The sequence below is a fragment of the Habropoda laboriosa genome, unplaced genomic scaffold, assembly GCF_001263275.1.
Source record: "Habropoda laboriosa isolate 0110345459 unplaced genomic scaffold, ASM126327v1 scaffold22, whole genome shotgun sequence".
NCBI lineage: Eukaryota > Metazoa > Arthropoda > Insecta > Hymenoptera > Apidae > Habropoda > Habropoda laboriosa.
Window position 1 is genome coordinate 6,219,359 of NW_017100261.1, and position 21,283 is coordinate 6,240,641.

General features: G+C 35.3%; 1 protein-coding gene across 1 annotated transcript in view; it reads right to left on the reverse strand.

Moving 5' to 3' along the window:
- The window catches only part of LOC108572636 (spondin-1), a gene marked incomplete at its 3' end in the record, with an annotated part of 41,130 nt that overhangs the window by 15,723 nt on the left and 4,124 nt on the right, over positions 1-21,283 (reverse strand). Inside the window, exon 2 of the mRNA XM_017934894.1 lies at positions 14,225-14,426. Within this exon, the coding sequence (XP_017790383.1) occupies positions 14,225-14,426 (202 nt within the window). The remainder of the gene's footprint in view (positions 1-14,224; positions 14,427-21,283) is intronic.

Consider the following 21,283-nt stretch of genomic DNA (forward strand, 5'->3'; position numbering starts at 1 on the left):
TTTTATTATGCAAAATATTCTACGTATTTCCTATATTAACTTTATACATTATTTAAATACGTTCCCCAATGCTTCAAATGTTTGACATCTTCATACGTCGTTAATAATGATCGTCGTTAATAACGATGGTGTACGAATCGTAATTATTATTTATCACGATTCCCTCCGGTTGACACATTTCGATGTAATTTGTTTATCCAATATCCGTTACTCGATACAATTTAATCTTTTTTTATCTTCCACTATCGCGAACGTTATTTTCCATTGATCCAGTTTAGTTGCAATACTTTCAAACAATAAATCAATTAGAAAATTTACAATCGTCACAAATATTTTCATTTTCTCTCTGTTTGTTAAGATTTAATTTCTCCTCTTCCGTTCTACATTTATTCGATAAACGATCTATTGTACAAATACAATTAATAAATACCAAAATGACAACATCGATATTGAAGAACCTATCAAAACACGCGTTCGTTTCGACTATTGTTTTACGTTTCATTATCGGCAACGCGAGTTCGACAGGTCTCAAGTTGAAATTGGTCATATTAAAAGCATATTAACGACGGATATTCACGAGTCTGGTGATTTTTTAAATTGAGAAAACCGTCTGCTAGGTGAAACCGGCGATATGGAAATTCGTGTTTACATAATCTCCATGTATCGAAGGAATATTCGTGTGTCCAAAATACAAATATAGAAGCTGGTAGCTCTGTAGCGTGCTATTTATAACTTGGATTAAACACGATAGTCCGTGAACCGAGCGAAATATCGAAGGCGAGCATGATTTTTTCCCAATACCTTTTGGAAAATTATCACATACTACTCTGTAATCTCGAAAAAGTGTGTAGCACTCGATGAAACATGAATTTTTAATCTCAACCCCTTTTGTTTCGTTGCATCCTTATTTTTTCTGTATCTTTTCACGCGAATGAAACTAATTTCTGAATGATTGAAAAATCTCGAAAAAATACATATTTCACTTTAATTTGGATGGGAGTTAATCATTGGATAGTAACTGATTTTTATTGAAATTTTTCCGCAGACAAATATTGGAATTTGGGTGAAAAGGAAGTAATTAAAAAAGCATTCGACAGATATGTCTAATTGAAATATTACAAGTGATGAGTTTCGTGGCGAGTAGGATGATTTGCGATTTTACGATTGTATACTGAATAAAAGGGATGAAGAAGTAATGAAAAAATATGAAACCTGAGGGTAGTTAATGGTAATTATCGAAATTACCTTCTTTCGTTTCGATTTTTTCAATTTACTCTGAATACATTTTCAATAATTATAATTTAATACTTATTACTAAATTATATTGCAATTTGAAACGAATTAAAAATGATCCACGATAGTTACCACAGTAAGGAATTTAATAATTTGTTATTTCCTCTTTTTTTTTTAAATAGCCACTCTGAATATTTACGACAAACAAACTATTTATCGACACAAGTTCCTTTTCAAGAAACATCTTAAATATCGAGTGTTTTGCAAATTATGCTCATAGACGTTTATGCAAACCGCGTTTGAAAAGCGCGCAAATCGAAACAGATTTCGAAATGTCTGTCAATAACAGCTTTTGGTACTTATGTACACACATCAATCGAGCAGCATATTTAGCAAGTTTCCAATCAGCTAACTTGCCAAGTTCTCTATGAACTTGAACGACTTTCTAAGCGCCCTGCAGATACACGAAACGTTCCTTTCCTTCCAGTCGATTTTACCTCGGTTCGTGCGTGTACATCAGGGACGTGACACGCAGATGTTTAGAGCATTTATGGCTTCCAGTATTACGGGTCTTCGCAAACTGCGTCTACTTCGAATACTCAGTCGCCACTTAAACGCTGATCATAAATATTTTTCACGCAAAGGCGAATTTACAACAATTCGATCTCGCAATCGTGGATGTTCGTTTCATTGAAGTTTCATCAACGTTGGCGAGAACCTAAATTAACCTTGACATTATTTCTTCATTTTTACATTTCACAGTGAACAATTGAGAAAGTCACTTCGTATTAGCGTAACAGTTCGTTGAATTTGTCGCACCAAGTAAGTTTGATCACGACTCGAGGAAAGTTACCATTTCCTGTCGCGTCGAAATGTGGATTAACGTTGATCAATCAAGTGTTTGTTCGATTCTATTTATTCGTAATAATTGTGAGAAAATTACTGTGATAACTGTGTCGAGAAATTTTTAGAACGTTCGAAAAGTTATTCTCGATATTTCGTTTTTGAAGTTATGACGGATCGGGGTGCCATTTTGGTACCCCAATTTTCGTAGTAAATTCGTGTTAGCTAGACTTAGGATTGTACGTATTGCATGTTATACTGTAGGCAATAATTTGTCGCAGATTTATGTATCGTGCGAAATTATGTATTATAAACGACATACTTTTTGGAAAAGCGACAGCACGCGCGAGGAAAATGGAACAAAGTAAGAGAAACTCAAGGGACCAGGTATTCTCAGATGTCTGAAGATTTCTGAGAACGTCGAATTTAGCTTTTAGCAAATTTTCAATCAAGCGATTAATTTAGATTTCCTTCCTCAGAGGGGAGTTTGCACTAAAACATGAAAATTAAATTGAAATTTAACGTAGCAATCGACGAATGTGCCTCGCTGTTATTTCAAAGTACCAAACTGTGCGAAATATTAATATTTGAATTGTGCAAAAGTTTAAGTCATCTCTCACACATTTCGAAGGCAACAATTTTTCTTTAAATTCGACAGTTCCTTAATAAAAAAGAACGCTACAATTTCGAATATTTTAGGTTCAAAATAATTGAAACGTTATAAACACTTGAATATTTAAAAAATGTTGAAAGATTCAAAGATCAACAAATATTGAAAATAAGCAGTTTCAAATTTTGAGGTTATGAAAAATGCTGAAAGATCGTGGCTGAAGCACTGGAAGCTTGAAAATCCAAAAATATATTTTTATACATTGAAATAATAACTCTCTGTATATTAAAAAGGATAACAAAATACTAATTCTCTGTCGTAAAACAAGCATTTAAACAGTTACTTTTGAACGCAGACATAGAAACTGTCAGGAGCTTAATCTGATTACGACCGTCTGCCATAAATGCTAACAACCAATCAGGTCTGGGTTAGGTCTAGGTTAGGTCTGGGTTAAACATCTCGCGGTTTTCACCGCTGATATTAATATTCAAATTTTCCAACGCTTCAACCCTTTCTGCTCAAATAAATTTCTTATTGGACGTCGTTTTTCATGATAAGGGAGATTAAACGAAATAAATCTAGTCTCGAAAATTCAGTGTTGCGTCAGCAAACAGTGACTCATGACCTCCCGCCATTATTCCCATAACCTTGAATTAGAAGAATTAACTGCGAAAAAGGGGGGGAAACAGAGTTAAATGAAACCTTCGTTGGTGTATCGTGTTTCCCACGCTGGTGCACAGAAACGAAAAGAAAGGAATACGGGCCGTTCAATTTTTCAATTGTGCGTACGAAATAATCCTGTTTAAGATGGCGCTACTAATTAATCTGTTAATATTATCGGTAGCTACCTTTCTACGATGCTTCTTACGAATTCTAAGGTTTGTCGTTTGGTCGTATTTCTTCATTTTACCTTCTTCTTTTGTAGAATATCACTTTTGTCACAACAATGGCGATAATTTAATTAAAACGATGCTTCTTAGAAACTTTGCTTTGCTTGTTTAAGTTTTCCTCTTTTGTCGTATTATCGTTGCTTCTTCATTTTAACTTCTGCCTTTGTAAAATATCGTTTTTGTCACAATTGTGGCAATAATTTCAGGAAATTCAGGAAATGTTATTTATTAGTTAATACTGACAATGAGTCTACTTTTGGTTTGTTCATATAGATGTAATCAGTGAAAGATTGTGTATTTCTGGTGTCAAGTTTTGTTTTAATTAATTTGGCACTTTTTAATTTTACTTTCGATCACTGAAACATATATCTTCTTGAGAATGGTGAAATCCTGCGGATGGAATATTGATTTAGCTTCAAACACTGTGTATAATAGGAATGTAGGTTATTATAAAAGGTACATTAAAGAAAAATGAATTAGCGTTAAATAAACAAATTTTTAACGTAATTTTAAGACCAAGAAATATATTGTATAATTTCGTAAAGATGCGGTATACCATTTCTCATAGTTTATTAAAATAATTTCAAGGAAGGAGGTTGAAATTAAATTACGAGAAAGAAGTTTCAGTTGATTTTGCTACGATGAAGGCAAAAATCTGCTATAATGTTAAAGAGAAATATAACTCTCGTTTACCTAAAATATTGACAAACATTTCGCATTAATCAAATTAATCAAACAGCGTCACCTAAGATAATAATTAATTATGATACTGATTTCAGAATTCGTTCAATTTCACAGGAAAATTTCTTTTTCAAGTGATAATATATGGGAACATTTTACTGGATTCTTTTCTTCTTTCAGTTACACTGTATTTAATTGGAAAAGTAAAAATTTGTTGAGAACGGAATATCGAATTATCGTTACAGTTAATGTTTAAACCAGTAGAGCTTATACATGGTGTTCTGTCTCGTGAATTTAGTTGTCAGGCCGCTTGATTGCTTCTCCGTTTACGTCTTTAGAAACCCTTCGAACGTAAATCGTGGAGATTTGTTGTCTGCGCGACAAGGTTTAATCGAATTCCCGATAATATGAGTCCTCGTCAACCCTTTTCTTCCGGCTTGGCTTTCTTGTCTTTTCGTTTCATCCCCTTCGAGATTTTCGCACATCGTTTCATAAAGGTTTCTCTTCTATAAGATCGAAACTTTGATTATCAATTTTTTTCTTTCTGACATTAATTCCAACACTTTTATGTATTAAAACTGCTGTAAAGTTGCAAAACTGTTTTACCGACGTCATTTTTAACAGAATTCCAATTACTTTTGTGTCGGAAAGGAGTGCAATAGGGTAATTAAAGTAATAAAAGAACTAAGTTAAGTCAAGTTAGTGGAATAAGACAAACAGGAATCTAGCGAATGAGGCGAATGAATGGATTAAGTTAGCAATGTGCAGCTAGGATTAAACCAAGACCAAATTTCTTGGCTGTGCCATTCTCTTCAAAGGCTGAATTATTTCAATATATTTATTCAACGAGTGAAACAATCTGCAATTCCTTTCTTCTGAAAGAACAAAATTTCCTGATTCTTCGTCTCCTCTAACGAAGCAAGAATTCAAAACGCTTTATTGTAATAATTCTACTCAAAGTGAATCTCAAATTGTGTTTCGTATAAATTGTACTTTAACTTCGGACCAATTTATCATCTTACAATATCATACACACACAGTTTCATTGGCATTTAAATCATTTCACGTTTGACAATTGCTAAATTTATTTTTTATCTGAGCGATAACGTTAATTGTACCAATTTTATTCAACCGAACGTACGTCATAAGAGCCCTTTGACAATTAACGGAAGAAAAGTGGCGGCAGAGAGATGTAGTCGCAAGGGACTATCGTCGATGAGCATAAAATCTAACGAAACGATCGTTTTAGTCTATTTAAAGATTAATTAAGTGGCTCGAGCTTTCGCTGTGCTCAACAGCGTGTAATTAGATTTAGCTGTGGCAATTAAATTACAAGCAAGCTTTCGTTATTATTTATGTCTCCTCGTTGCCACTTACGCGGCGTAACAAGGCGGCGACGAGAGGAGAAACATTTGTGAATGTAAAATGTTACCGAGTTATTTTCTCGAGAATTAGTAACAAGTTAAGCCTCATTTGTATTCAAATGAATACAGTGTACTGTGTCTTTCGTTCAGATTCGACTGGCTTGTATTCTTAACCCTTCAACGCTCACATTTTTCTCTATTCGATGTGCCAAAAATGATCGATTTTATTTCCTAGGCGTTTAGAAATAAGTTTCCCATTTATTTCTAACGCTGTGACTTACATTTCTGCGATGGAATAAAAAGGATAGGGCAATATGAGAAGTGAAGGAAAATAAAGAAACGAAATTGCACTTTTTGGAGGATCCGTTGTGGACGTGTAAGACACTAGCACGAGCGTTAAAGGGTTGAACGTACAATTTTTAGCAAACACTGTGCTCAGCAATATTTTTTATCCACGTCGTTATAAATGAAATAACAGATTTAACTTTCGCGATAGAAATTTATTCGTACAAAATTCAAATGTAGAACGCATAATTGTGGAAAATGAAAATACGTAAACGATACAAATGTAAATCTATTTATTTGGAGATCTGTGTGCACTTCAAAGAAACATGAAATACACAGTGGCCGAAAGTAACATAATTTTGTTTACATAATGGCGCTTAATTGAGCGCAACAGTAATAAAGCGCTTCGTTTCTTAGTAACACGAAAACTTCTGTTTCGTTTCACTGTTCGATGAGGTTTTCGGTGTGAGATATGGAACTATTCAAGTATTACTTTTACTTAAGTATAATAACGAGTATGTGGGAAATAGAAGACACAAAGTTATGGTTTTAAAAACTTGTTTACGTCGAAAAAGAAAATACTTTTCGTACATTTTTCATACTTCGTTGGAGGATGTTCTATTTAAAAGTCCAAGTTTGAACAAATTTTGATAGATCAACGTGTAAAATAAATTTACCGTAAGCGAGATAGTAAAGAGTAGGGGTATTAAGCGGCAAAACAGTTCACATTTTGAAAATGAAAGACAAAGAATGGAGGGTTTTAATTGTAACGCGGAGAACGATGCATCCTCGCAACTCGTTAGTCTTTTTGGAGGCGAGAAAGCGCCCGAAACTGGGTTCGAGGGATGATCATAAACCACATCCTCCACTATCTGTACACTACTTCCTTTACCTGCCGCGTTGAAATTGCTTCGAGGCGAAAAGGGGAAACGAATAGTTTTCACTTAAGCGTAGCTTTAAAAATAACACTTTGGAACGTTTAATCAAATCTTTGAACCTTTCGTTTCTCCATTAAATATCGTAAAGGTAACATCGTTTCGTTTGTCAAACAATGCTTGCTAATTTGGTAAATCACGCAAATGTGAGATTGCACTTTTTTCCAGTTATACGGAGCAGCGAATTAATTTTAAACGAATTTTTCACGAATATTCTTAAAGCGTAGTTTTTGATAAGGAAAGAGCAAATTTGTTGATTAATACGTAAAATACACGCTATTCATTTTTCCCCTTGAAAGAGTAAATTTGATACAATTTAAAAAATTTATTTTAAAGAAATGAAGTTAATCTGTGGAAATAAATTTATTCGAGATAAATATCTGTAATAGGAGGAAATAATTCTATACTTCTTTCATTTTGACTTGCACAGATATAAAAATTGGATAATAGTAAGTGTAATAAATAAATCTGCTCACAGACAAGATTCTATTTAATCGGATCAGAGGACTGAACACTGATATTCCACAAGCATTGTGTTATATTGCAACATAAATTAAAAGCTTGCAATGTAAGCATAGAAACACCGCAAAAAATTGTAAATTATATTTAAAAAAATGTACAAAATTACGGAGACGAAAGAATTTTTCTTAGCAAACGACGAGTATCGACTGAAGTACAGTCTGTCGATGAAAAACGTCATTTTTATCTGACAGTAATTATCGGGAAAATCCGCGAATAATCAGAAAGTCTGACATTTCCCCTATGACGCGTTACGGAAAGAGCTTGAACTTTATGTAAAGAAGATCGAGTAACTGTTTAAAACACGCGGCTCGGTGTGAAGCATGACGCGTGCCTAAATGATTTCTAGGAGCGCCAAAAACGTTTCTGCTGGTAGTGGCAGAGTGTGACAATTTTAGTGGGTTAAATTGAGCTTTGTCAGCGTCAGAAAGTTGAGTTATAAATTGTGACGAATGTAGAGTCGAACAGTGTTACAATTTAACGCTAATCTCGTACTAATTATACATTTGGAATACACGTACGGGGGAATTTCGAAAAAGTCGGACAGATCGTTCAGAAAAATTTGTAAAACGAGGAATTGAACGATTTATTAACAATTCACTACTTCAATTATTTAGTAACAATATTGTACTGTTACACGATCGCGCAGTAGTTGAGTAACATTTATTATTAGAACTCGATCTCATTTTTGAAACATTTTGGTGCTCACTTTTATTATTTATGTAAATCTGTGACATAATTTTTATTGTCCTTTATATCTGTTTCCAATAATATTCGAATAAAAATTTGTACAATTTCATGCATAGGAAAATGAGAATAATAATCGAAAAGTAAATAATTTTTGACAAGTAAGACATTCATCGAGGTATTTGGTTTTGTTTTCTGCAGCTTCTGGGATCATCTTTTTTTAATCATATTTTCTTAACAATTATTCTTATTCTTATTATATATTGTATTTGTTAGTCTTTTTAATAAAATGCAATTGAGGAACGTAAGAAAATTGAAGCTGAGAAATTTTCAACGAAGCAAACTGATCGTTGAGAAAAAAATCTCCTATTGAAAACTACACTTTTCGAAATTTCAACGTCACTGTCTTTCTATAACGTTACAATTACATCGTGTATACAATACAAGTTACATTCTGAAACAACTGATTTGTTTTACCAAATCATCACGTTTATTCTGGTACCCAATGTAGTCACCATTCCAAACACATTCGAACAAAACCAACCAGCACCGAGAAAACGAATTTCTTTCTTGAAACTAAAGTTCTGTTCTTCTCAAAAAGCTATTCAAAAACCTCCATACAAACGTGCATGCTTATACTGGCGTTCGTAAGTATTAGGACACCCCTTATATTCGAGCAGAAAGTATTATATCATTTAAGTTACATTTCTTCGCGAAAGTTAGTGTCGTACGTTAGTAAAAATAAATAAATAAAGGGAGAATAAGATGGAAACAAATTTGTTTGATAGAAGAAATGGCAAAAGGAAGTTTCACGTTTGATTTAAAATTTTAGAGTCCAAGGTACCATTTTAAGGTCTTATTATTATCTATGCTTAAATGCACATCAATTTTTGTGACAGCATAGAGTAGAAAAATTATATACATTCGGTGAAAAGAAAAGGTAATCTTGAAGAAATGGCATTTGTAAAAAATTTGTCTTTTGTGAAAACACTGCAAAAATTGCGACAGCCCTCCTATTACACGGTTTCCACGTAGCACGACTTAATAAACTTGAACAATCCTAATATAGCATGTATACAATTGACATAAATCTAGAAAACGTATTTTTGAAATTTTCATTACAGGCTCAGATGAGAAAGATGTTAAATGTGACCTTTACAATTTTCTTCGCAATTCCCATAAATTGAAATTTTTTCCAAATTTTTTAGACACGTCATCTAGTGTACCGATCTTTCTAACTTCTCAAGAAAACTCAAGTCGTTTGGTCCAATTTTGAAGAAGTTACAACCTTCTAAATAGTGTGCGAAATTAGTGGAAGACACTGTGTTCTCTTCTTCTTTATCAGCGATTCACAATGCGAAGTCTGTGCATCGTTCTTCTTAACGCAAACTAACTCAGCAGAATTAACAGTTAATAAATTCAGACGTATCGATATAATTGTCTAATAGTGACTTTTGCCTCGCTTAATTTTCTTAATTTTCATCAATATTTTGGGTACACAGGTGACCCTACTATACGAATTAACCGTGTTACAAGAGGGTTGCCTGTACTCACGAACCGGAGTGTAGATCCGAAACTCTACGTATCCACGAATACTCCTAGGAAACAGTGAAACCGGGGAACGTGAATTACACGATCCGCTTACGATTTACGAGTGACGGAAGTTCGCCTTCGTTCCCTGTACAAGTCGAACAGAAAACGTACGATAAGTCTCCCTGGTGAACAGTGCACACATGTGATTTCCTCGCGACAATTGATCCGTCGTCTCACGATTGTGTCGTTGTTCCTCGTGCTTAAACGTCTCTACACACGATTCCGCCCGATGCACCGGTTGCACTCGTCGTCCTATTCGTTGAACTGCATCCGCGAACGTGGACTTGGCACCTGGCATCTGGCCAGTATTACGTAACGCATTAATTCACCGACTCCGCCGGATTTGCATGCGTTAGTAGCCGTAGATCGTCTCCGGTCCACGTCGGCGCCCGGCTTAGTTTTCGATAATTGCATCGCGCGTTTCGCTCGATAGCCGACAAAGTGGATTAAACGCGGCCCTCCCCGATGCATGCAGCACGATTAATCGTCGAGGTGGCACGCGAATGCCCGCGATCGATCGGTTGTAATTGACGGTGAATCCCGCGGACACGTCCGCCTGCGAATGAAGAATGAACTTCGTCGCTTGTGCACGGGGCCTATCGATGTGCTCTATTTCTCGTCGATCGCTTTGGTTTTGTTTCTTCCTTCTTTTTTTCTTTTTTGCCACCCTATAGAACCGGCGATATTCGCCGGCGAACGGTGAAGGATGAGAGAGCAAAAGATATAATTGCGATTGGTGAGAGATTGAATGGTGCACAGAAGAGAGAGAGAGAGAGAGGAGTTAAGTTTACGAGAGAAGAGTAGACTTGAGTTTACCGAGTGAAATGGAATCACTCAGTTTGCGAAGAAGAGCTGGAAAGAAGTAGAAGGTTTATGGAGGTTTCGCGGAGTAACGTTCGTTGGTGGTGTTGAGTGAGGTGGAATTTGTAGATTCGTGGATATCGAGTGAAACAGAATTTATGGGGATCGAGTTGAAGTGAAGTTAAGTTCAACGAAAAGGACGAACTCGGTGGATTTCGTAGAGTTTAAGGGGTTAGGACCGATCCTCGGGCCTGATAGTGATACCTAACTTTGGCATTTTTTTTCAAACAGAATAATTCAGTCAATTGAGAAGTTCTCGTAAGGGCTTTGTTATATTATCCTTGGAGAATGTACAAGTATTTTTTTCGTTGAATTTCTTTACAATATGGCGGCAGTGCGGCCGCATTCGTCGAACCTCTACTTCGAACGGACACGCACGGTTAGATTTAGAATAAAATGTCACAAGTTTGACTTTTGTTGGTCGCATTTTTATGTAAATTTTGAAACGTAAATTACAAATAAAAGAGTAGAGATATAGATAAATTCAAATATTTTAGTTCACTTTTTATAAAAATACAGAAGACAGCGAAGCCATAGTTATCTGCATAGCAAACTTCATTTTTTTTTTAATGTTTCCGAAATCTATTCATCTTTCTGAAAGCACGTTTCGCAGGGCAAAGCTCGTGAAATTGAACGGTATTCTTTTCAAATTTATCCAAGCACAGCAACGGCGTCGAATGGAAATTTGAAATCTCGGTTATTGTTACGTTTGCTGATATTAATCAAATTTTACGTGTACATTTGGAAAATGTGTGCTCTTCAGCTTAGAAACGAGTAGAAGAATAATATATCGTTTGTAAGTGTACAGTTAAAATGTTGTTAGTGAAATTGGCCCATTTCGTTGAACTTTTCCAGATTTTAACATCGAACAACTCGAAAACTGTTCAACGTAGGGGGCTGAAATTTCACGCGGTTTAGTTTCTCGAGACCGTCAACAAATGCTGTGAATTTGAAAAAAATCGGTCACTGTGACCGCAATTTTGTGCATTTTCACGTGGAATGGCTTGTACCGCTTGTAACAATGAATGGCACAGCGGCCTTTTTCTGCCTGGGAGGAAAAGTTTCACCGCACAAGGGCTCATTCGAACGCAGATGTAATCCTTCTCCACGTAATTCCTCCAATTTCGCGAAATTTCGGCAATAATGTGTCTCTAAGAATCGCCAATCAAAACGATAGATTTATTGTAGCAATTTTAATTTTTCGAGAAAGACTTGAATAAAAAATTTCAATTTATCCGCATTTTTTCCCCATTCGTTTGTAGTTCACGTTTGCAAATTTACAGAAAAATGAAATTACTGTTTGGTACAAAAATGTGTGAAAGCAGGATTTTTAAACATATTATTTAAGCAAATCCCCTGAATTTCTCTGTTATTTGAAATTTTTCATTTGCACAGCTGAATTCCTCTGTCATTTGAAATATCGAAGGAAACATGTTTCTCATCCCTGCTTTAAGGGTCATTTTCAATTCACAAATATGGACGATTTACGATAAAAAGAAATACACGTCGAATATTTTTTTTAGTACCTATTACATTGTAAATAACTTTCACAAAAATCGTCGCGTGACATTCAATCGACGTCGTTTGTAAGCGGTGTCAAATAAAATTTCATTACAACTTACACAAAATGAATTCAAAGAAATTACAAAACTGACAAAAGTTCGACAAGAAATAAAAAGTTAACCAATAGAATCACGGTAAAATAGAAATAAAATTAGCGTCTGCTAACTATAATCAAAACCGGTGAAACTGTCGAATAAAATCGTAATTGACCAATATTCGATGAAACTGCAATTCAATATACTGTAATAATTATAAAAGAAGTACAGTTATCTTTGTATCTCGAACTGTAAATATTAAAAAAAAACAAGTATAATTATTTTCATATTTCAAACTGTAATTCCAAAGTGTCTCTACTATAAAAAATCGTGCTTAAAAATATTTTCACTCGAATTACAATCGAATTTCAGAATGTTCTAAATCGTTATCATTAGCAATGTCACGATTTTCCCTAGAAGATATCGGCAACTTTTTGAGCCCAGACCTGGTGTAGAATTTGAAAACGAGGACACCTTCATTTTCCAGAAGCTACACGTTCGTTTTTGCGCTCTAGAGGGTAGTTTTCGACGAGTGTTAAATTGCCAGTGTGTCCTGAATTCGACGGCACCCCACACCAGAGTGACAGTATGTCCTCGGTTCCACGGTTTTTTTCTATAATTGCCGTCATTATCGTCGAAAGAAGGAGCTCGGAAGGGATCTTTCTTCCCCACGGCCTATTCAGAGTTCAACGACGCTTTTCGGTGATCTATATATCGCCTAGTTCTACTACACGATCGATGGCTTATCGCGATCGACGATACCTCAAATCTATTTATCGTTACCGATGAAAAGTGTCTCTCCGAGATGAATGAAATTATTCTAACCAACAAAGAAATTTCCTCGTTATTGAAAAGTGTTTCGCTGATAAAGGAACATCACGAAGTGATAATCACCGATTTTTATGAAATTTTGGAGCGCAGTAGTTTAAAAAAAAAAAGAAAGAATTCGACGTGTATTTCGTTGTGTCAAGTTTACATCGATTTTATGTCGAAGTTGGAGATAGCAGATACATGTATTTGGTCTAATATTTCAAATTTAAAAGAAGTATCTGAATGAAATGAAATTAGAGTACTTAATTCTCGTTTCGTCGGTAAATCAGAATTCTCTCGCAGCGGTGTGTCTGAATTCGTTTGTAGATTTTTTTAAATAGACAATTTTTCTGTGGTTTATTCAAGGTATTCGATTAATACCTGCAAACATTGCAGCCGAATAATTTCTCGGTCGCAGTCGTCAAACAAACAAGTAATTTGCAAGCTGGTACTTTCGACTACAAGTCCATCTAACTATTCAAAGTAGTCGCAAAGAGAATTAAAACTTTTACCGACCCCACTCAAGTCCCTCCCTTTAACTTTTCAAGACAAAGTTCATTACGCCGGTGTCGAGCCACGTTTTGGTCAAACCATGCGTAAATTAATTTTTCTCATTTCCCTCATGATTGTCGATGCATAACCTGTTTAATTGCTCCTGTAAGTTTGTACATCGAAGAATCTGACGAAGGAAAACTCGGGGAATTGATGAATCATCGAGATTAACTTTGGATTCACAATTTCCTTTTTTTTTTTTAATATCCTTGGTTGCTTGTTATATACTAACGATAAAGAAACGGTTCAACTATAATAGCACAGTGAATAGAACAATAGTGAATTACAGTGAACTGAATTAATTCTTACATTAAAATGATACGAAAGTAGTATCAATAGAATTACCAATATTTCGTTAGAATTTTGACATTAAGTTGTGACAAAAATTAGGGTGGCTTTAAATGTGTAATACTTTTACCAAAAAATTGTTGAAAGATTTCTTTCCTAATTCCTGCAAATTTATTTCACGTTATGTGAAGATTTGAAATTGGTGAAATTTGAATACTTGTGTTTTTGCAATTTTTTTCTTTAAAAGTCAAAGAAGTTGTCTTTATGGTGGTTACTTGAGACCATTTTGGATCACACGGTGGACTTACTTTTGTCCAATTGTAGGAGATACGAATTTCAAGCAGGATACTCAAAAAAGTATTGGAAAATCTTAACGTAGATTTGAAAGTATCTACTTTTCTTTGCGTTTCTCTCTCAAATCACTGCATACCTGAAAATCTACTGGTTAGAATACAAAATTCTGATTAACACTTACCACTGTATCTCGTATTTGGCATGTAGGAAAAGACCAATTCCGTTCGGTTGAACAGTGTGACGAACAAGTGATATTTCTCATCCGCACTGGAACGAGACATTGTCGTTCCATCTATGAGTCTGCTGCATTTTGATGCACTTGCACTTGTTACTGCCGCCAACAGCAACAAAAAGCTGCGGACGTCCCTTAAGCTTTTTATTCCCTGTGAGAAGAAGCATAAAGGTTGTCACTAAGGCGTAAGATAACATTTTTGTGAATAAAAAGTGCAGTATTCAATTTTTACATTGAAGAAATTGCACACTTTTGTTTCTACATTGTGGATTCTATAAAAATATATAGACTCTTTTTACAGAATTTAAAATTTTCTTGTGTTGAAAATTTCGTGTCGGGTAATTTTGTATAATTAATTTTTGAAGATGTACCAATACGATTCAAAGTTTGCGAAAAATTGTAAAAGAAGTGTACCATGAAATCGAACAAGAATTTTTGTATTATTTTGTTACCATGCTTAAAAATAATACAAAATTATTGTTGAAAATTATCCTTTAATTGCATCGAATTACAATCAAATTTTTATATTACTCATTCGCATAATTCTCTTTAATCTCAGAAATTGTTCGTGTTATTTATGCCATTTCAGAATATTTTTAAATTAGACTGCCAAAGGGTTCGCTTCAATTGCTATTCGCTCATCCTTGCTTAAAACGAGACAAAATTCCCCGCTACTTGTCATCGAAAAGAAAACATAAATTATCATTTGAAATTGTACTTTTCTCTCAAATCAAGTTCTGCAAGATTCGATAAAGAAAATTCGCAATTAGCCGGAATTGAAATTTCATTCAGAACTTACTCCGCTAACCGCTGTTTCGATTAATCCACAAATCTACGATTCACCTAGAAATTGTCTAAAACTGGCGCAGTAAATAAGAATGATGCGTCACTAGCGGGATTAGGATCGGAAACCGATTGACCCAATTTATCCATGAACACCTACGACAGATGGTAGCGTACGGCGAGTTTTCATTTCACGCGAATCGAAGAGAGACTTCGTTTCTTTCTTTTCCCCGTTGGCTATAAAATGGAGAAAAAACGAAAATTGTATACCAGCTGGTATTCGCGACACGTGTGTAAATCTGTAGGAAAACAATTCACCCTACTCTTTTCCTCGCTATTCATTTTCTCAGGCTGTATCCACTTTTTTAAAAGGAAATAAAGAATTTCTTCGAACACAAGTTTTCTGCATTTTTCTTTGTTTAGATTGCGCATTTAATCTCGTTTGTCCAGGAGATTCGGATGATTTCTGTGTATGTTTGTGAATATGATAGAACGTTGTATTTGAGAATGCGTTTATGTTTATTGATTTATAACAAAGAGTTTGTGCTAGTATAGAGCAAAGTAATGTGTTAAAATTTATGATATTTGGTGTGTATGTTGTTTCAGTCTTTTTATATAGAAATTTAGTGCAGGGGAAATTTAAAACATTGCAGTTCTTAAAATAAAAAATAGAAGATTGTACGTCTTTGTTAAAAATTGAAAGATTTTATTTAGTTATACTGTACTTTTTTAAATAAATTACATATGAGGCATGTTGATTTCAATGTCTGAAATCTCAAACTTAAATTAAGAAAATTAAATTAAGAAAAGAACTTTTCTAAGTTTTTAAGCTTCTTTTCTTCATTTTCCTTTATTCTTATTCTTATCGAATTTTCCAGCAAAGAAGATATTGAAAAGTGACGAGAAAATCAAAGTTGCAATTTTTTTATTTCTTGCAAAATCTCCCTATCATATAGTCAAATAATACAAGCAACATATTTCTTAATAAAAATAATTTAGGAGATCTCTCGGAAGTGTCCTCACCATGTTACATAAAGGACTCTTACGCCATCGTATTAGCCTAAAGAATCCAATTCTGATTGCCGATATTACATAAAAACAACAAAATTTCAAGCATGTGGAAAAGTGTAGAATCGTAGGAAGTTTGCAAGCGTTCAAAGTGTTTCCGTGATTCACTCTTGTTCCTTACGTGTCCCATTGAACGCGACCGATAACACGATTTTCTCTTGCGTAATAGCCGAGGGTTACCGTATCATTGACGTTTGCCTTGATGAAGATCTTGGCCGTGGTGATTGCAACGAATCCGTTTACGCGACCGGGAAAGAATCAATGTCGTAACAGTGTTCCGCGAATTATAAGAGGCGATGAGTCACGGACCAGAGACGCGAAATGTTTTGCAAAATAAATTGCAAGCGGCTCGCGAGATTCGCGTGCGATTTTCTGTTATCATATTCCGCGAAAATCGTTTCGCAGTGGCTGCGCTACGGTTTAAAAATAATCACTTTTTCGTAACACTTTGGAACGGTTTACGAAACGAACCGAAACTATCGTGATTGGAGTGATACTTAATTGCAGACTGAGAAATGTATCTTTTGTGCTTTTCCCATGATCTTAAATCTTGGAAAGAGTTGGAGTCTTTTTGCGACACATTTGCAATAGGAAATTGTACAATTTATTTTTTTCATGAAAGAATTTCAGTTTTCTCTTTCATTTGTTGAAAGACTTTGATTATTCATTCAAATTAAAATAAAACACGAAACTACCTTTTTGGGTTACATGGGAAAAATATAAGTCTGTTAATAATTGGAAGAACTTTGAAAAGTACACGTTTAAAATTGTACGGTTGTGCACAATATCGGCCAAAAGTTTGGGCTCACCTTTCAATTTTCGTTGAATTTGCGTCTGATATTGCATTTGCTGTTAATTCTTTATAGATTTGAGATTGATGTTGCGGAGATCAATAGCAATTTGATTGATTTGAATAATAAAATGTTTGTCAAAATATTCTTAAAGTGCCTAACTATTTTCTAGAAATTTTCGTGTAACTTGCAACACCACGGTGATTCGAAATTTCCGAAAAATAGCGTTGAACATTATTCAACGTAGCGAATCTGCTTTATGCGACAATTTTCGCATTAACTTGCATAATGTAGATTAATGGAATGCTTTTCGTAATGCGTTTAGTGCATTAGGTGCTGCTACGTCAGATTGCAGCAAAAATGCATAAACGGTGCAAAAGATCCTATTTATTACGTAGATTTACCTCGTAATAGTAATTTATGTAAATTTAATAAATACGTTAAATTACCAACAAATTTAACAACTTAACGATCAAATTAATATTTATCGAACATAACTTCCTTTTCAATCCCGTATAACACGTAATACATGTATTGTAGATGCCTACGTTAACTTTTGTAGGTAATGTTGGTCGCTTATTATTGTAGTTGAAATAATAAAAGAATTTGAGGTGGATAGAATTGACGAGACACCCTGTATGTTCGCTATCTTTTAATTTGACAACAATTAACTGAATCGATTAGCCAACATTCACGAAATCGTCCAACAAATGTCAATGATAGGAAGATTCTAATTAACGGGACACCCTGTATTTTCACTATCTTTAATTTGATAATATTTAACCGGATCCATCAGCTAAAATTAACCAAACCGTCTGACAAAAATGAATAATAGGGGATGTATGTTCACTGTCTTTTAATTTGACACCAACCTGACCAAGTTGATCAACCAACATTCGCGAAATCGTGCAACAAATGTCAATAGTAGAAACTGTGTGTTACCAAACCAACAAAAGTCAATAACAGAAACACCCTGATTAATGGGACACCCTATACGTTCACTAACCTCCAATCTGATAACTAGACTGCAGATTTGTACGCATTCGTGGGAAATTCGAAGGCAACACCCACTAACCTCCAATCTGATAACTAGACTGCAGATTTGTACGCATTCGTGGGAAATTCGAAGGCACAGAAATACAAGTATATAATACAAGTAGCTTCTATTTCCTTAATTATACTCGTCAAAATACGAATTTGCACGAAAATCCCCAACCTACCGATAACAACGAACCGAACAAATTGGCAAAAAGTCGTCGCGATCTCCGTTCTCCAAGTTTGTCATGTGCTCGCAGTTAATTATGCAACAGCCCTCCCTGTGCATTGTGCAACAAAGCAAAATTCGGTGGATTCGCGAACGGCGGTCTTGCAACGCGAAATGTCACTTTGCCGGATGCCGGCTTCTATTAAATTAGAATACGAATATTCCGCGGCGAAGCACGTGAATGCCGGCCAGCCTGCCGTTGCCAACACGTGCGAGAAAACGTGTGTCCGTACTACTTCGTACGCTTATACGTATACAACGGCTACTGGGGGCTGACTCATCTTGGCAAGGTGCGCCGTTCCAACGAAACGATCACTAAACTGTGCTTTCTCTCTCCTCCTCGGTGCGTGCCACTGAATCATCCACGATGCCTCGTCGACATACTAGAGATACTTACTTTTCTCAAGGGGGTGATTCGAAAGGTCTATCTCGCCAATGTTAACCCTTTACGCACTCCGGTCGCCGATCGACGCGAAATTTGGTGAGAAGGGAGAGGAGGGTGGGTGGATTCCAAATGTGAAATATTATCTGCAGCTAATCGTTAGTTTTCGGGATATTAATAACAAATTTTCAGAAATTGCGTATACAGACGTGATTAAAACTGAACATAGTCAGAAAAAAAATCGTAGGTTAACACATTGAATGCTGCCTATACAGGTGTTACCAATGCAACCGTCTTCGCTGTAATGGTCGTTTACTTGTCGTTTCGTTTAACCCCTTAACGTTCATCCTAGCAATTTATTATCGCTACAAATTTTTTTTCCGTCTATTCAGCCCTTACGTTCCTTTGAAAGTAACAAAAAATGGCATTTCATCTATCTAAAAGAGCTCCGTTAAATTTCATCAAACACATCGTACAAGATCAACTGGAAATCGTAGTTAAAGGAGAACAGGATGTTACATTCCTCCTAGAGCAAATAGATTCCTTTACGTTGGGTTCTGTTTGCAAGAGAAAATTAGATTCTTCCATTATCTCAATTTAGTTACTGATTTTTACACCTTTCCTTCTTCTTAGTTTCTCCATTGTCACTCATCTCTATCTTCATTGTCTTCTTTTTAGTATTTAAATATTTAGCAAACAGCGATGAAAACGGTCGAAGAACTAGAATCGTCCGAACGTTACAAATCATGCAGAACTTTCCCCCCTCGTTACATACTCTCAACTCTGTCCAAGGAATTGCGCCATTGTTCAGGTGCAAGTAAATTTCACGAGGCCGTAGCAGCACGCGATATCGAATAATAAGCCGGCCAGCCATAAATCCGGCGTGCCTAAATATATTGGACGAAGACGGTGCATATAGGGCAGGGTATTTGACTCGAGCTGGCGCTCTGCCATTCACGCTGTATCCTCGACCGCAGAGCACCGACAGGAATTCAAACAATACTTCACTAAGCCACCACACGACCATGATTTTCCTGCCCCGTCGCGTCATTACTCGAGAGTTTACGCAACTCTGTTCACGAATTCCATCGGCGTTCGGCTCTGTTTTCATATTCGCCGGCATCCCTATTCGCAACCCCTGCGGCTCATCGCGTTTACTTCACTTCTATTCTGCGAATCGTAAACGCTCTTATGGTACTTCCCGCTTTAAACAGTTTCGCACTGATTCGAAATGACTTCGGCGTGAAAATTTCAAAATCCGTTGGATATTCAATTTAACGTATAGTTTCGTCTTTCCGCGAGGATTAACAACGGGTTGCCTTGGAATCACCGGTGAACATTTCATCGACGATTTAAATAAATTGAACGTTTTACCATCTCTCGGTAAAAAAGTAATCGGTAATTTTTTCGTGGTAAATTGTAATTACATTTAGTTTGTAATTTAAGCGGTAATAATTTGTTACTTTATAATTTAACAACGCAATAATTTATTACTTAATAATTCAGTAACGGAACGATTTAAGTTTATAACTGTGAAACTGGTGGAAGAAAATGTTGAGTTTAGACTCAAGTTTAAAGGGTTCAAATTCTAAGAAGATTTAGCCTCTCTTTAACTCATCTTCAGCTCAATTTTTTCCTCCAATATTGAAATATTTCGCAAATGAACGTATTAAAAATTGTTAAATTTTAAAAATGTCTCGCTAAACTAAAACTTTTCTAATATCAAAATTACAATTTAACCCTTATGTCAATAACCCTTTTGCACATTTTCTCACATAAAATATTTTATTTTCATTTTAAATATAAAATATCTTTATATTCATTTTATTTTAAAAGATTCGAATATCCGTGTTTGCTTCAAGTTTACAATTTCGTTATCAGAAAACCACCAAAATTGGTCGATAAAGTAAACAATTGTGGTTATCGACGTAAATGTTAAATTAACGATCAACACGTGATTAAAAACATTCGGTAAATTATATTCGGTTACGAGTTCGCTGCATTACTTCAGCATCGTCGTACGAAATAAAATATTTCTCAGAGAAAGATTACGCTACTGGAAAAGGGGAAAATTCTTCTAGGTATCGAGAACGATCTTTAGTTCCAAGGACCGTATTGGATTTTTTTTCTGTCAGAATCCGGAATAGAGCCTGAATTACCCCTATTATAGGATAGTAGGTGAGGAAACGAGGCTGGGGGACGAATGAAGTGGAACAAAAAGAGAGAATTGAAGGGGAAGAGGGTACGAGGATTGCATCGGCCAGAGTGAAACTGCAAACGACAGATTGTGAGGACTGCCAATATGTCAATCGACTGTCAATAAGTCCACGGAGGACGGTTTTAAGCCCTCGAATAGTAGCAATTTTTTTTCAACGAATATCGTTACGGAATTACGAGCGAAAATTTGTTTAGCTTGTGCAGTTGTAGCAGACTTTTCTCTCTGTTCGAAAAGCTTCGAGTTCAATTTCTTGCAGTGAAATAGACACGAACAGTAGCTTTAAAAAAGTAGAATTAATGGAACGGTGAAACTGTCTGAGTTGTTGCCTTTTAATCAAGCAATGCTATTCACTGTGCTTTGTAAAATTGTACTTTTTTGTAAAGATACTTTTGTCAATATGTTATATTTTTGTTAAGAAGAAATTGTCTCTCTTTATTGTTCACAAGTTTAAAATTTGTTAATAAGAAATTGGAAAATCGGAAAAAATTGAAAACTGAAAAAA